The sequence below is a fragment of the Euleptes europaea genome, chromosome 1 (assembly GCF_029931775.1).
Source record: "Euleptes europaea isolate rEulEur1 chromosome 1, rEulEur1.hap1, whole genome shotgun sequence".
Classification (NCBI taxonomy): domain Eukaryota; kingdom Metazoa; phylum Chordata; class Lepidosauria; order Squamata; family Sphaerodactylidae; genus Euleptes; species Euleptes europaea.
In genome coordinates, this window is record NC_079312.1 from 3,365,419 (window position 1) to 3,380,671 (window position 15,253).

At 44.1% G+C, this 15,253-nt stretch overlaps 1 protein-coding gene across 1 annotated transcript; it reads right to left on the reverse strand.

The window, feature by feature from the left end:
* Positions 1-1,332: 1,332 nt before the first annotated feature.
* On the reverse strand, positions 1,333-10,016 carry LOC130493436 (zinc finger protein OZF-like; the record flags this gene model as incomplete). Its single annotated transcript, XM_056867173.1, has 3 exons — positions 9,921-10,016; positions 9,482-9,530; positions 1,333-2,846 (listed from the first exon to the last, which is right to left on the reverse strand). Coding segments are annotated over exons 1-3 (1,659 nt in total), but the record flags the coding sequence as incomplete, so codon positions are not given.
* Positions 10,017-15,253: the final 5,237 nt, after the last annotated feature.

Here is a 15,253-nt window from a genome sequence, read left to right on the forward strand (position 1 = left end):
GTCACATAGCCCGGATAACCTACAAGAACCATTTTTCTACAGGCATTTTTTTAAAGTAGAAGATGGCTAACTGTCTCTGGGTCGGTGAGGGAAGGTGCCCTGAGTTAGTGATTGATTTATAATACATACTAAGGATTGGTTATTGTGATTTTAGAGAGCAGGATGGGCAAGGATCCAGGGCACACATTCCTAACAAATGGGGAAATTAGATTATGATTCCAGGTGACCAACAGAAACCTGGAGATGATCACCCATAGAAGTAAAAGGTAGAACAAGGTTTAAATAAAATGGAGGAGAGGAGACCAGCATGAGATGCTGAGGAAAAAGGCAGAGCTGGAGGATGATGCTTGTAGGGTTTCTCTCCTGGGTGAATTATTTTATGCAAAACATGGCTTAACATTTATATGGTTTCTCCCGTGTGAATTCTTTGGTGTACTTTAAGGTATGTCTTTCGAGAAAAGCTCTTTCCACACTCCAAGCATTTACATGGTTTCTCCCCAGTGTGGATATGTTGATGTCTAATAAGGGATGAACTCAAAGCAAAGGTCGTTCCACACTCCAAGCATTTATGTGGTTTTTCTCTTGTGTGGATATATTGATGCTCAGTAAGCTTTGAACTTGCAGCAAAGCTCTTTCAACAATTCAAGCATTTATATGGTTTCTTCCCAGTGTGGATTTGTCAATGAATAGCTAGGTTACCTCTCTGAGCAAAGCTCTGTCCACACTCCAAGCATTTATATGGTTACTCGCCAGTATGGATGTGTCGATTACTAGCTAGATTTCCTCTCTGAGCAAAGCTCTTTCCACACTCCAAGCATTTATACGGTTTTTTCTCCATGTGGATATGTTGATGGTGACTAAGCTGTGAACTTGAAGCAAAGCTCTTCCCACAATTCAAGCATTTATATGGTTTCTCCCCAGTGTGGATATGTTGATGTCTAATAAGGGATGAACTCAAAAGCAAAGCTCTTTCCACACTCCAAGAATTTATGTGGTTTCTCCCATGTGGATATGTTGATGTCGAGTAAGCTGTGACCTCGAAGCAAAGCTCTTTCCACAATCCAAGCACTTATATGGTTTCTCCCCAGTGTGCATTCGTCGATGAATAACTAGCTTATCTCTCTGAGCAAAGCCCTTTCCACAATCCAAGCATTTATATGGTTTCTCACCAGTGTGCACTCGTCGATGAATAGCTAGGTAACGTCTCTGAGCAAAGCTCTTTCCACACTCCAAACATTTATATGGTTTCTCCACTATGTGGATATGTTGATGTTGAGTAAGCTGTGAACTTGAAGCAAAGCTCTTCTCACACTCCAAGCATTTATGTGGTTTCTCCCCTGTGTGGATATGTTGATGGTAAGTAAGGTGTGACCTCGAAGCAAAGGTCTTCTCACACTCCAAGCATTTATATGGTTTCTCCCCAGTGTGGATTCGTAGATGAATAGCTAGGTAACCTCTCTGAGCAAAGCTCTTTCCACACTCCAAGCATTTATGTGGTTTCTCCGCTATGTGGATATTTTGATGTTGAGTAAGCTGTGAACTCTGAGAAAAGGTCTTCTCACACTCCAAGAATTTATGTGGTTTCTCCCCTGTGTGGATATGTTGATGGTAAGTAAGGTGTGACCTCGAAAAAAAGCTCTTTCCACACTCCAAGCATTTATGTAATTTTTCTCCTGTGTGGATATATTGATGCTCAGTAAGCTTTGAACTTGAAGCAAAACTCTTTCCACAATCCAAGCATTTATATGGTTTCTCCCCAGTGTGGATTCGTCGATGAATAGCTAGGTAACCTCTCTGAGCAAAGCTCTTTCCACATTCCAAGCATTTATATGGTTTCTCTCCAGTGTGGATGCGTTGATGTTGAGTAACCTGTGAACTTGAAGCAAAGCTCTTTCCATACTCCAAGCATTTGTATGATTTCTCCCCAGTGTGGATATGTTGATGGTAAGTAAGGTGTGACCTCGAAGCAAAGCTCTTTCCACACTCCAAACATTTATATGGTTTCTCCCCCGTGTGGATATGTTGATGATAAGTATGGTGTGACCTCGTAGCAAAGCTCTTTCCACACTCCAAGCATTTATGTGGTTTCTCCCCTGTGTGGATATGTTGATGTCGAGTAAGTTTTGAACTTGAAGCAAAGCACTTTTCACACTCCAAGCATTTATGCGGTCTCTCCCTAGTGTGGATTCGTTGATGAATAGCTAGGTAACCTCTCTGAGTAAAGCTCTTTCCACACTCCAAGCATTTATATGGTTTCTCACCAGTGTGGATTCGTCGATGAGTAGCTAGGCTACCTCTCTGAGCAAAGGTCTTTCCACACTCCAAGCATTTATGTGGTTTCTCCCCAGTGTGGATTCGTCGATGAATAGCTAGGTGACCTCTCTGAGCAAAGCTCTTTCCACACCCCAAGCATTTATATGGTCTCTCCCCAGTGTGGATGCGTTGATGTTGAGTAAGGTCTGACCTCGAAGCAAAGCTCTTTCCACACTCCAAGCATTTATATGGTTTCTCCCCAGTGTGGATTCGTCGATGAGCAGCAAGGAGGCAATTCTTAGCAAAGCTCCTTCCACACTCCAGGCATTCATGTATCTCTCTGTTATGGAGTCGCTGATGGCCAGAAGAGGCTCTCTTCCAACCCAAGCTCCTTCTACTCTCCGAGTATTTATCAGCTTTCTCCCCTAGATTAATTCTTCTGTGTGTATCAGACACCTGGGATTCAGAACCTTCAGGGGCAGAGCATTCATTCGCCCTCTTCCGGTTTTTTCCAGTGTTTCTTTTCTGCTCTTTTATGTTGAATAGGAGGGGTTTGGGTTCTTTCTCGGATTTTTTCCATGGACAGTCAGCCTCTGGAATAAAGAGAAAAGACTGGTAAGACATTCAAGGAATAGCGGAATCAAGAATACAAGGCCGTTGACATTACGCCCACTTAGATTGGACAAATTTATCACCTACCAAGAGTTAATTAACTGGGAAGGAAAGAAAAGCTCACTAAAAGACTTTCAGTTACTTAAAGACGATTTACAATGGCTTCAATATCATCAAATTAAATCAGTATTTACACAAGATATGAAGAATGGATTCTCTAAAGAAAAATCACCTTTTCACAGGATGCTATTAGATAATAATACTCAACTGATTTCTAAAATGTATAATCTTCTTTTAACAATTTATTGTGAGCAGGAAATAATCAAACCAACAATGATTAATTGGGCTCAAACTGTGGGACATGATATTGCCCTAAACAAATGGGAAAGACTATGGGCGAAAGACCTCAAAGGAATAAATGCGCAGTCAATTCGAGAAAATATCTATAAAATGATGTATAGATGGCATTTAACGCCTAAGAAGATTGCAAAGATCTACAAAGTGACATCCCCTAAATGTTGGAAATGTAATAAAGAAGTTGGTTCTTTTTATCATATGTGGTGGACTTGTGACAAAGCTAAGGATTTTTGGGATATGATTTATAACGAATTAAGACTAATAGTACAAAAAATATACCCAAAACACCAGAAATGATGCTATTAAGTATGATACCTGATGATTTGTTAAAACAAAGGACTTTTTTGATTTACGCGACTACAGCTGCAAGACTGCTTTATGCAGCAAAATGGAAAGGGGCAGACACTCCTGGGAAAAAAGACTGGACTATGAAAATGTTTGAACTGGTGGAAATGGCAAAACTTACAGCTATTTTAAATCAAAAAGACAATGTTCAATTTATGGGGGAATGGGAGGCTTGGATGAAGTATTGTGAATATGAACTAGGACTGGGGAAAATGGAAGAGTACCTTTTAATCTGATCTAGATGACATTGTTAACATAAAGAAACGTATTCAATTATATTGATATTATAATGTGATCGAAACCTAATTGAGATATAAGAATAATTAAGATCAGACCATATCACGATGGGATAGAATACTTTATTAAGAGGCGGACGGAGGTGATGGGGAAGTCAATAAATTTTCCTTTATTTTTTATTTTTATTTAGCATTTAAACAATTATAACAACATTATCTATGATTTAGTTTTTAATACTACGTATATTGTTGTTTGTTAACATGGAAAATTTATATTATAAAAACCAATAAAATTTTCAAAAAAAAAAAAAAAAGAATACAAGGCCGTTAATGGCTCTTGATAATGACATAACAAAAATCCCTTGAAGGGGAAACAAATCCTGCCCTGTATTAATTTGTTGCTGATTTTGGTGGGTAGTTCGATCAGAGACACGGTGGCTCAGTGGAACCTCCATGTTTAGAAGCAATCTCTCTGTAAAGAAAGGTGCTTTGGATCTGCATCTCCAGGGACTCCTGTTGACCACTGTGTGGAAGGGGAGGCTGGATTTCAGGGATCTCTAGCCAATCTCTTCCTTGATTCAAACACAGCACTGATTGCATTGACTAGAGAGTTTGAAGTAGAGCTATACTCCTGAAGTATGGAATCTCAATCTGAGCTCCAAACATATATAGCTCACCATACTCTCTACCCCCAGGTAAATTTGGCCGCTCAAGCTCTGTGTTCTGGGACCCTGCTTGCAGTGCTGAGGCAGGTGGCCCCTCATCTGGGGAATGACCCTCCCTTTGAAGCTCCACTGAAGCTCATCTTCCTATCTTTTCAAAGCAAGGCCAAAGCATGTCTTTCCAACCAGGCTTTAACTTTGGAGTTGAGCTCTGTTATGGTCTTCTTCTGACCAGAGAAGTGTTCTTGTGATATTTTTGAGTGGCTATTATGATGTTCTTCTTGTGCCCATGGCTTTTTAAATTGATCAGTTAAGACGAGCACTCTATAAACATATCCAGCTAAGCCAGCATTCCCCACCCCCCAGTTTTAACTTCTCTTTCACCCTTCAGAAAGCTTTCCTGGTCATTCTTTGGGCTGTTGTCTCCAGCTGGGGAAATTTAGCCCAAGAGATGTCCTACACACTTCCACCACACAAGTAAGCAGATATCTGCTGATCTCTCTCTTCTGCATCTTGGACAAGCAGGTCTCCTGCTTCTTCAAATGAGGATATGCAATGTGGTTTGGGAACCAGACATCCTTCTTTGGGAGAAAGAAGCAAACGGGTGACTTCCAGACATCCCAACGTTGAAGAAATATTCAGATTTTCAAATCAAGCCTAGGCCAATACATAGCCACCAGGATACGGTATCTTAACCTCCTCCCAAGGCAAGCAGGATCCAACATCCCAGTACACTGTGGCTCTGATGAAGAGCCACTGTCTAAGGGCTCCTCTCCCTTTGAAGAGACCCCACAGTCCCTCCAAGATACGAACAGGTGGTGATGGATCCCCAAAACTCCCATTTACATTTTTAAAAGACTTATCATCTGTTTTCTATTTTGAGGACATTTTTCATACCACTCAACCTGAAAAGTGCTCAGAACGGCATACATTCTCTTCTCCTTCTCTCCAGCCCAGAACAGGGAAACAGCACCCTCCCAACTGAACTCAAGAGAAGCCAGGCAGGCAGGAATTCAGCAAGTGAAGCTCATCATGACAGAGCCAAACTTCCCCTGCTAAAATCCCATTTTTCTTACTATGTTCTTCAGGGATCTCCAGTCTCTTTTACTCACTGTGAACCATGCCTAAGCCTACAGTGGCGCAAGTAGAATGAACAAAGCAAAGGGACCCCAAATCACCCCCTCTGCCACCCCACACTTTTCCTTCCTATGCGAGGCTGTAATGTTCTTGAGGCAAGCTAATTCTTTGAACTTTAGAAAATGCATACTGAGGGCTATGTACAAACTAGCTTACACACTGATATTTACAGACTCCAGTACATATGCAGAACAACTTCCCTTCCCTGTCTAAGGACTTTCTACATATCCCCTCTGAGAATATCCATCGGAAGAGCCCTGGAAGTCAGGGAAAGTACGTCAAGTCACAGCTGACTTATAGCAACCCTGTAAGGTTTCCACGTGAGATGTTCAGAGGTGTTTTGCCGTTGCATGCCTGGAGAGAGTTTTGAGAGAACTGTGACTGGCCCAAGGTCACCCTGCAGGCTTCATGTGGAGGAGTGGGGAATCAAACCCGAATCTCCCAATTAGCGTCTGATCTTAACCACTACACCACACTGGCTCTACCAGGGTCTTTTATTGGTGGTGGTGGAAAGTGCTGTCAGGTTGCATTGAATCTTAGAGTTGGAAGGGATCACCAGGGTTATCTAGTCCAAACCCTTTCACAATGCAGGAAATTCTGAACTACCTCCCTGTGCCCCCCTACACCCAGTGACCCATACTTCATGCCCAGAAGATGGCCAAGATGCAATTGACTAACTAAATACTAAACAGGGCCAACCATGCTTAGCTTCCTAGATCAGGCTAGCCTGGGCCATCCAGGTCAGAGCTGGAGCCCTTCTTTGGCCTTCAGCATCTGTGAATCAAGGGAAAGGAGAGCCTTACCCAGAGAGGCCACATTCTGATAATTGTCCTCCATGACTTCCTTGTGAATCCTTCTTTGGTCCGGATCCAGCAGAGCCCACTCCTCCTCAGTGAAATGAACACACACCTCCTCAAAGGTCACCGGACCCTGAAAAGAGAAACAAACAAATATTTCTCTGTTGTCACAAAAAACATAAGAATTCTTCCCCTTCTAAGTGCAATCCAAAAGGACGATATTAAAATGTTGATGTTCAAGACTCAGACCTCCATCAGACGTTTTCATTTTCTATCCAGCAAGCAGGAGAAATAGCAGCCGAGGAAAAGTGACACAGAGAGATTCTCCTGGGCCTACGGACGGTGGGGGAAGCACCCAGGGGCGTGAGCCGTATTTCCAAACTTACCCGATCAGGCCGCATGGAAGCTGCTTTCCCTCTGCCAGAAAGAGACGGCAAAGAATCCATCGTTGGTTTTAAGGCACCACCTGGAAGTATAAAAAGGTAGCTCTATGGCACTTTATGCTCTCCTAGTACTTTGCCTTTCAGTTCCTTGAGGGGGAATGGAATAAGGTTCTCCCCGTATTGGCTCAGGGTTGCAACTATCCTTGAATCCCTATTTAGGATAATTTTTTGCTTCCACACTTTTGACAAATCTATACAAAACCGTGGTCTGTCCAGAATCCATAAGGAAGAACTAACAGGTCCTATTAAACCCATGGGCAGAAACACAGGTACTAAATTTCACAATGGTGGGCAAGAAGAGAACATATGGGAAAAGGCAGCCTTGCGACTAGTGGAATACCAAACGCTTCCCTTCTTGACATCCCAGCTGGGTGACACAGTGAAAAGAGGCCACTGACACATCCTCTCTATTAGAGTCACCTCACTTCTTCTGAATTTCCCCCCATCCTAACCCAAACACATTATTGCATCTTACTGAGAATCTTTGTTAAATTCAAATATAGAATCATAAGATCGTCGAGTTGGAAGGGACCACCAGCATCTTCTAGTCCAACCCCCTGCACAATGCAGGAAATTCACACCTAACTCCCCCCCACACCCCTAGTGACCCACACTTCATGCCCAGAAGATGGCCAAGATGCCCTCCCTCTCATGATCTGCCTAAGGTCATAGAATCAGCATTGCTGACCGATGTCCATCTAGCCTCTGCTTAAAAACTTCCAGGGAAAGAGAGTCCACCACCTCCTGAGGAAGCCTGTTCCACTGAGGAACTGCCCTGTTAGAAAGTTCTTCCTACTGTCTAAACAGGAAGTCCTTTGATTTAATTTCAACCCATTGCTTCTGGTCAGACCTTCTGGGGCAACAGAAAACAACTTGGCACCATCCTCTATGTGGCAGCCCGTCAGGTACTTGAAGATGGTTATCATATCCCCCTTTCAGTGTTCTCCTCTTCAGGATAAACATACCCAGCTCCTGCAATCTTTCCTCACAGGACTTGGTCTCCAGACCCCCCTCACCATCTTTGTTGCCCTCCTCTGGACGCATTCCAGCTTGTCTACATTCTTGTTAAGTGGTGGTGCCCAAAACTAAACACAAAGGTCTAGGTGAGGTCTAACCAGAGCAGAGTAAAGTGATACCATCACCTCACGTGATCTGGACACTATACTTCTGCTGATGCAGCCCCAGATTGCATTTGCCTTTTTAGCTACCGCATCACACTGCTGCCTCACGTTCAGTGTTTCACCTACTAAGACCCCAAGATCCTTTTTGCTGCTGAGACAAGTTTCCCCATCCTATAATTATCATGCCTAAAAGCAGAACTTTACATTTATCTCTGTTGAAATGCATTTAATTTGTTTTAGCCCAATTCTCCAGCTTGTCAAGATTATCTAAACACAAAGCTCTAGGTGAGGTCTAACCAGAGCAGAGTAAAGTGATACTATCACCTCACGTGATCTGGACACTATACTTCTACTGATGCAGCCCCAGATCGCATTTGCCTTTTTAGCTACCGCATCACACTGCTGGCTCATGTTCAGCGTTTGACCTACTAAGATCCCAAGACCCTTTTCACACACACTACTGCTGAGACAAGTCTCCCCCATCCTATAATTAAGCATTTGATTTTTCCTGTGTAAATGCAGAACTTTACATTTATCTCTGTTGAAATGCATTTAATTCCTTTTAGGCCAATTCTCCAGCATGTCAAGATCATCCTGTATCCGGGCTCTGTCTTTTACCGTATTTTCTACCCTTCCCAATGTAGTATCATCTGTAAATGTAATAAGCATCCCCTCTATTCATCCAAATCATTTATAAAGATGTTGAACAAAACAGGGCCCAGAACAGATCCCTGAGGCATTCCACTAATCACTCCTCTCCAAGTGGATCTCACCTTCCAATCTGTTGATGGCCCAACATTATAATATCTAATCTGCTTAACGAATAATACCTAATCTGGTTACTGATTGATTTTTAATCATTCGTATATTCTGCCTCGAGTCCCAGATAGAAAGCAGGAGTATAAAAGAACCTGTTAAACGTATTAATAATAAATATATGAACATTTTAGTGATGATAAGGCTCACAAAATATCATATTCATAGAGAATGACAAGGCCAGTGATGTCCTACTGCCAAATATGGGTGAGACCACTTTTGGACAAGACTTTCCGTACCCTGGCACTCAATTCCTAGTCAGATGAAACAGAGTTTTGAAAGCACCCGACTGCCGCCTTCCACAACCCTGTTTTCAAGGTTTCTCAACTCTGGACACTTCTCGCCTAGTTGAAAACTGGGAAACAAAAAGGTCTTTCTCTGAAAGTATCAGAAGTTCCTACGGCCTAAGAGCTCCTGACATCTTAAGATATTGTCCCCCTTTTTATTGGCCCAATGCAGTATTTTCACAATTTTTGACATTAACCATCATTTCAGTTTGGAGCAAATGTTGTCCTCAACTTCCTGACTGTATTCGTCCAATTATCTTGCAAAGAAATTTAATCAATTCTAGGTTTTTACCTCCCCAACCAGAATTTCTAAACTAAGAAGCTGGAGCGAAACATCTTTCCCACCCAGGACAAAAGGGGGGGTATCAGAGCACCTACACTCGGGGAGGCCGTGCAGTGGGCCTGTCAATCTTACCCAGAAAAGCTGCTTTGTGGAAATGTTCCTTCCGGATCTTCTCCTGCATCTGAAACAGAAGTGGAGATCCCAGAAAGGAGAGGCTGATGAGAAAAGCAAGAAGCAGGCTAGGAGGGCTTCCAAAAAGGTGGGGCAACCCATGTCGATTTTGAGGATATCCTGGATCTTATCCTGTCCCCATCCCCCCAACACTACAAAGATGAAACCCTGTCACCTGATGGTCCTGATTCTTGTCCTCTGCCTGGCTCAAGAGGAAGCCTTCTGCCAGGGCCACCGCTTGGCAACTGGTCTCCGGCCCACATTCCCTGATCCAGTTCCCCATCTCTGGGGGCAGGACGGACAGGAATTGCTCCAGGATCACCAGGTCCAGCACCTCCTTCTTGCTGTGCCTTTCTGGCTTCAGCCACTGGAGACAAAGTCGGTGGAGTTGGCTGCAGACCTCTCGGGGCCCCTCTGCCTCCTGGTAACGGAGCTGCCGGAATTGCTGGCGATGCACATCTGGAGGGAGGAAGTTGTCTTCCGGGCTCTTTTGCATGGTTCCTTTCCACAGTTCCTTTCTGCTCCCAGCCTCGGAGGCATCGGGACCTTTTCTTGATTCAAGGATAGTTGAGTCCGACTCTGCCCTCATCCTGTTCAAAGAGGCTCCATCTGGACGGCAGAACACCTCCCTCCTGTGCCAGATTCTTCTGTTCAGGCAAGAGACGGATCTCTGACCACCTGTGAAGCCAAGATTGATATTTGGATTGACATTTGGTGTGTGTGTGTATACATACATGCGCACATGTGACATCTGCATCTGAAGAAGTGAACTCTAATTCACAAAAGCTCCTACTAGAACCAAGGTTGTTATTTTGCTACCACAGCCTAACTCTGAAATGAGTGGATAAGTAGCAGGAGGGGACAAGCAGTGTAGTGGTGAGATTGTCAGGTTAGATCTGGGAGACACAGGTTCGAATCCCCACTCTGCCTCAGAAGCTTGCTGGGTGACCTTGGGCCAGTCACACTCCCTGAGGCTGACATACCTTACAAGGCTGTTTTGAGGATAAACTGGAGAAAGGGAGAACACGGCAAGCCACTTTGGGTCCCCACTGGGGATACAAATGGAGCGATAAATGATTTGAGAAACATTAAATAAAGATGACTGAGGCCAGGGGATTGGGGTCCCTGAGAGTTAAGTGGTGCAGACAGGGAAGCCGGCTCAAGGTGGACTTGACCTGCCATCCTTCTGAGGTTGGAAAAATGAGCACCCAGCTTGCTGGGGGCAGTGTGTAGATAAATGGGGAAGGGAATGGCAAACCACCCCGTAAAACAGAGTCTGCCTACCAAACGTCATGTTGTGACGTCTCCCCGTGGGTCATAACGACCCAGTGCTTGCAAAGGGGACTACCTTTACCTTGGAAAGCTACAGATAGGGAACAAGACGCAGGGTGGTGTCACTTAAAGAGTCCCAGAGATGCCCAATCCTGCTGCATACAACTGCAGAGGATCCAAACAGCAGCTGGGTTTGTTCACAGAAATCAGCAGAGCTGTGGAGGAGCCGGAGAAGAGGCAGGAAGACACACCAACACATGAAGCTGCCTTATACTGAATCAGACCTTTGGTTCATCAAAGTCAGTCTTGTCTACTCAGATTGGGAGCAGCTCTCCAAAATCTCCGGTAGAGGTCTCTTTCACATCACCTACTTTCCTAGTCCGTTTAACTGGAGATGCCGGGGATTGAACCTAGGACCTTCTGCATGCCAAGCAGATGCTCTACCATTGAGCCACGGCTCCTCCCCTGATTTTGAACTCTGAAGGGTCCTAAGCGCACGACAGCATCTACCCTCCATAGCGGCCATTTTCTCCAGGGGGTCAGATGATCTCTGTCATCTGGTGTCCAGGTGGAATTCTGGGAGATCTCCAGGTCCCACCTGGAGGATGGCAACCCGAAGCCTGGAAGCTACTTCCAGGGACTGTGAGACCCAGATTCGAATCCCCATCATGCTACAGAAACTCATTGGGTAATTTTGGACCAGTCACATACTTTCAGCCTATGTCTGGAGACATAGAATCTCTTATAAACATCTTATAGATGCTAAAGATAGAGGAGGTTTGGCTCTCCTGGATTTAAGATGGTATTATGAAGCGACCTGTTTTGTCTGGTTAAGACAATGGATTATATTAGACAATACCAGATTATTAGATTTAGAAGGACATAATTTGAGACTTGGCTGGCATGCATATTTATGGTATGACAAAGACAAGGTAAATAAAGATTTTAAGCACCATATTATTAGAGCTAGTTTACTACAAGTCTGGAAGAGATACAAAAGAGGCTTTGAATCTAAAACTCCAGGAAGGCTTAGACCCCTGGAGGCTTTTTCAAGAAGAGGTCCTAATATGGACCCACATTGCAAGACTTATAGGGAATATATAAAGTATGGAAAAGGTCAATGGAAACTAAAAAGTAAGGAAGAGTTAGGTATTCCAGATTGGTTTAAACACTTCCAATTAAATGATATATTTCAAAAAGATCAAAGGTTAGGGTTTATAGATAAGAAATCAACTTTGGAGGTAATATTAGAATCGGAAAATAAAGGCATGATAGCCAAAATGTACCAATTGATATTAGCTTACAATTTAGAACAAGAAAGAGTCAAAACGGTTATGATATCATGGGCAGTAGATATAGGACATACTATATAGTTGGAAGATTGGGAAAGACTTTGGAAAAAAGAAATTAAATTTACAATTGCTAGTAGTATAAGAGAGAATATATATATGTTTTATAGATGGTATAAAACCCCAGTGATACTGGCCAAAATGGATAAATCTATCTCTGATAAATGTTGGAGGTGTAAAGAATATAAAGGCACATTTTTCCATGCTTGGTGGACTTGTGATTTAGTAATTTTTTTTTGCAAAAACGTTATAAGAGAAACTAACAAGTTGATTACATAAAATGTAAACCGGAATCCTGCCTAATAGGCTTATTACCAAAAGAAATGGAGAAATCAGATAAGACGATTTGTCACTATACTTTTGCGGCTGCAAGAATAATAGCTAAAACCAGGAGGGGAGAAACTAGGCTCCTTTTAAAGGATTGGAGAGATAAACTATTATATTTTGTACAAATGGCCGAATTAACCAATAGTATACATGGAAATGATGTAGAAGAGTTTAATACATATTGGCATAAGGCCTTTGTACACTGGGCTAACACGGCAAAGACTGATTTTACGAAGATTGTGAAAGAGTTGTAAATATAAATATAGTAATAAAGAACAACCAAATATAGAGGGTAGCCATGTTAGTCTGTCTGAAGTAGTAGAAAAGGGCAAGAGTCCAGTAGCACCTTAAAGACGAACAAGAATATTTTCTGGTAGGGTATGAGTTTTTAAAGGAATTTCAAAGGGAGATTGGAAAGAGAAACTGCTGAATTACAGTTGATATTCAAACTAAAGTCAATGCATTTACCTGGGCTGAATGAAGACCTTGCATTCATGGCTCATTACCAATGCTGATTTCTCCACACCCATCTCTCCCCTGGACATCACAGACTCTTCTGCATACCACACCTAAGCCCATCACGCCTGCTATTCACATTTACATACTGTTAATATTTACATACGAATGCTTGTCTGAATCCACTCTCCTCTACTTAAAGACAGATGGATTCACTTTCTAAGCTGTATCTGAAGAAGTGAGCTGTGGCTCACGAAAGCTCACACCCTGCCAGAAAATATTTTTGTTAGTCTTTAAGGTACTACTGGACTCTGGCCCTTTTCTACAAATATAGAGGGGATGACATAAAGGTAAGAGGTACCTCTCCAGAAGTCACAAAGGGGGGTGGGTGAGCACATATCACATGGGAGGGAAGGGGATTTCTTTTTTTTCACTTTTAATGGTATAATTTCTTTCTGTAATCTCTTTTTGTGGTTAAAAATGTTTTTCTTTTTTCTGTCAATAAAAATTCTATTAAAGAAAAGAAAAGGGGAGAGGCTAAGGGGGCTTTCAGGAAAGGGAAAGAGGAAATAGGGGAGGAGGGGGCAATGAGAGGCTTCCCCCAAGTCCTTGTGGGTTCCCATTTGGTAGATCTAGATTTTTGCCCTACAAGAAAACAAAGCGAGGCAGAGATCCTTCAGTTTGCGGCTGGTTTGAGAAACCCGACGCTGACTTTTGAGATCTTGGTGGCGCATCAAGAAGGGGGTTGGGCTGCCCCACGTGCCCGTGACCCCAAGAGGAGAGGCAGGTTTCCAGCCAGGAGAGATCCTGCACCACTAAAGGCCACCCAAGGGGGCCCAGCTGCCGAAGTGGAGAAGGGAGCCTTTCAAAGAAAAAACAACCCTGCTCTTCCGGAACAGCAAGAAGAAACCCCTGCAGGCCTTTTCGGGTCCCCCGCCTGCCCCGCCACCAAGCCAGGCGGATGGGCGAGACCACCCCCCAATGCCAAAAGAGAGGTGATTTTTTTTGGCTGGAGCTTGCAGGCGGCAGCTGGATGCACAGAAGCCAAGAGCCGCCCGTGCAGAGACCGAGTTGCAGGGAGGAGCTCAGCTCAGGGCCTCCGGGGAAGAGTGTAATGTTCTACTGCCTTATTGAATTAATATTCAATCACAATAAAACAGTTGGAAGCTGAAGAATCAAAGCAGGTTTTTTTATTGGCCAATATAACAAAATGCTGGTGAAAATTGCCTAAAGCGCAGAGCAATTTCCACACACATCAAAGGATTGCAAGCATGGATATAGACTTTGATAATGGGTGGTTACAGAAACGTAATACACACGTAACACTGAACTGTTCAATAAACTTTTTGGACGTATAAGCAGTTATTTGCATACCCAATAGAAAATGCTCTTCAAGGCGTTGCATAATGGTTAATGAGGAGGCACAGCTTCACATTCCAAGATGACATGTCTTGTCTTAAATCAAAGCTCCAGGCTTAATTAAGCAACCTGCCTGTACCAAGAGGGAATGACCTCACCTAGTCAGCTGCCTGCAAACTGCTTGCTGGGTCACTCTGACCCAGGCTCCTCAGCAATGAATGTAGCTTGACCAAAGTACATGTTACCCATAATGCAAAGTGATTCTAGATCTGTACATAAGAATCTATATGTGTGTGTGTGTGTGTATTATGCTATGTGAATATGCATATATGTGACAGCATATATGTTTTCTCTATAAACTAAGTTAATTAGGGCACTACAAGAGCAGCTCTTGCAGACAGCAGAGGGGGGGGGAAGGGGGTCGGGGTCTTCTTGCTGCGCTTTGGGGTCCCCGGGGGATGAACCCTGCAGGATCCCCTTCGCCAGACCCCCAGTGCAGCTCCCCCCCCTCCTCCTCCTCGCTGGGGACCAGGGAGGCGCTTTTTGCCCCCTTCCCGGGCTCACCTGCCGCTCCAAACCCTCCGGCGGGCCTCGTCCCCTCCTCGCCGGAAGGAAGAGCGCCGGGAGGCCGCGCGGGCTTCCTTCCTTCCTTCCTTCCTTCCCCTCGGGGGAGGCCGCTCTAGGAGTTCGCACTCGCCCTCCTTAACCCCTGGCCTGACTCCCTGCCCTGGGCCACAAAGGAAGGGACCCCCTCATGGGTTCGCCCGGCCGGAGGCGGCGTCGTTGGGCCCAGCGGGCCTCGCTCCGGTTTAAGGGCAGAGGGCGGGGAAGACCGGATCCCACCGCCCCCTTTCTCTCCCACCCGGCCCTCCTGAGAATGCGATGAGACAGTTTGGAATAATTACAAAAAAAAACAAGAATAAGTCATTCACCGCCATCAATTATGTCCCCAACAGAAGCATACTTAGAC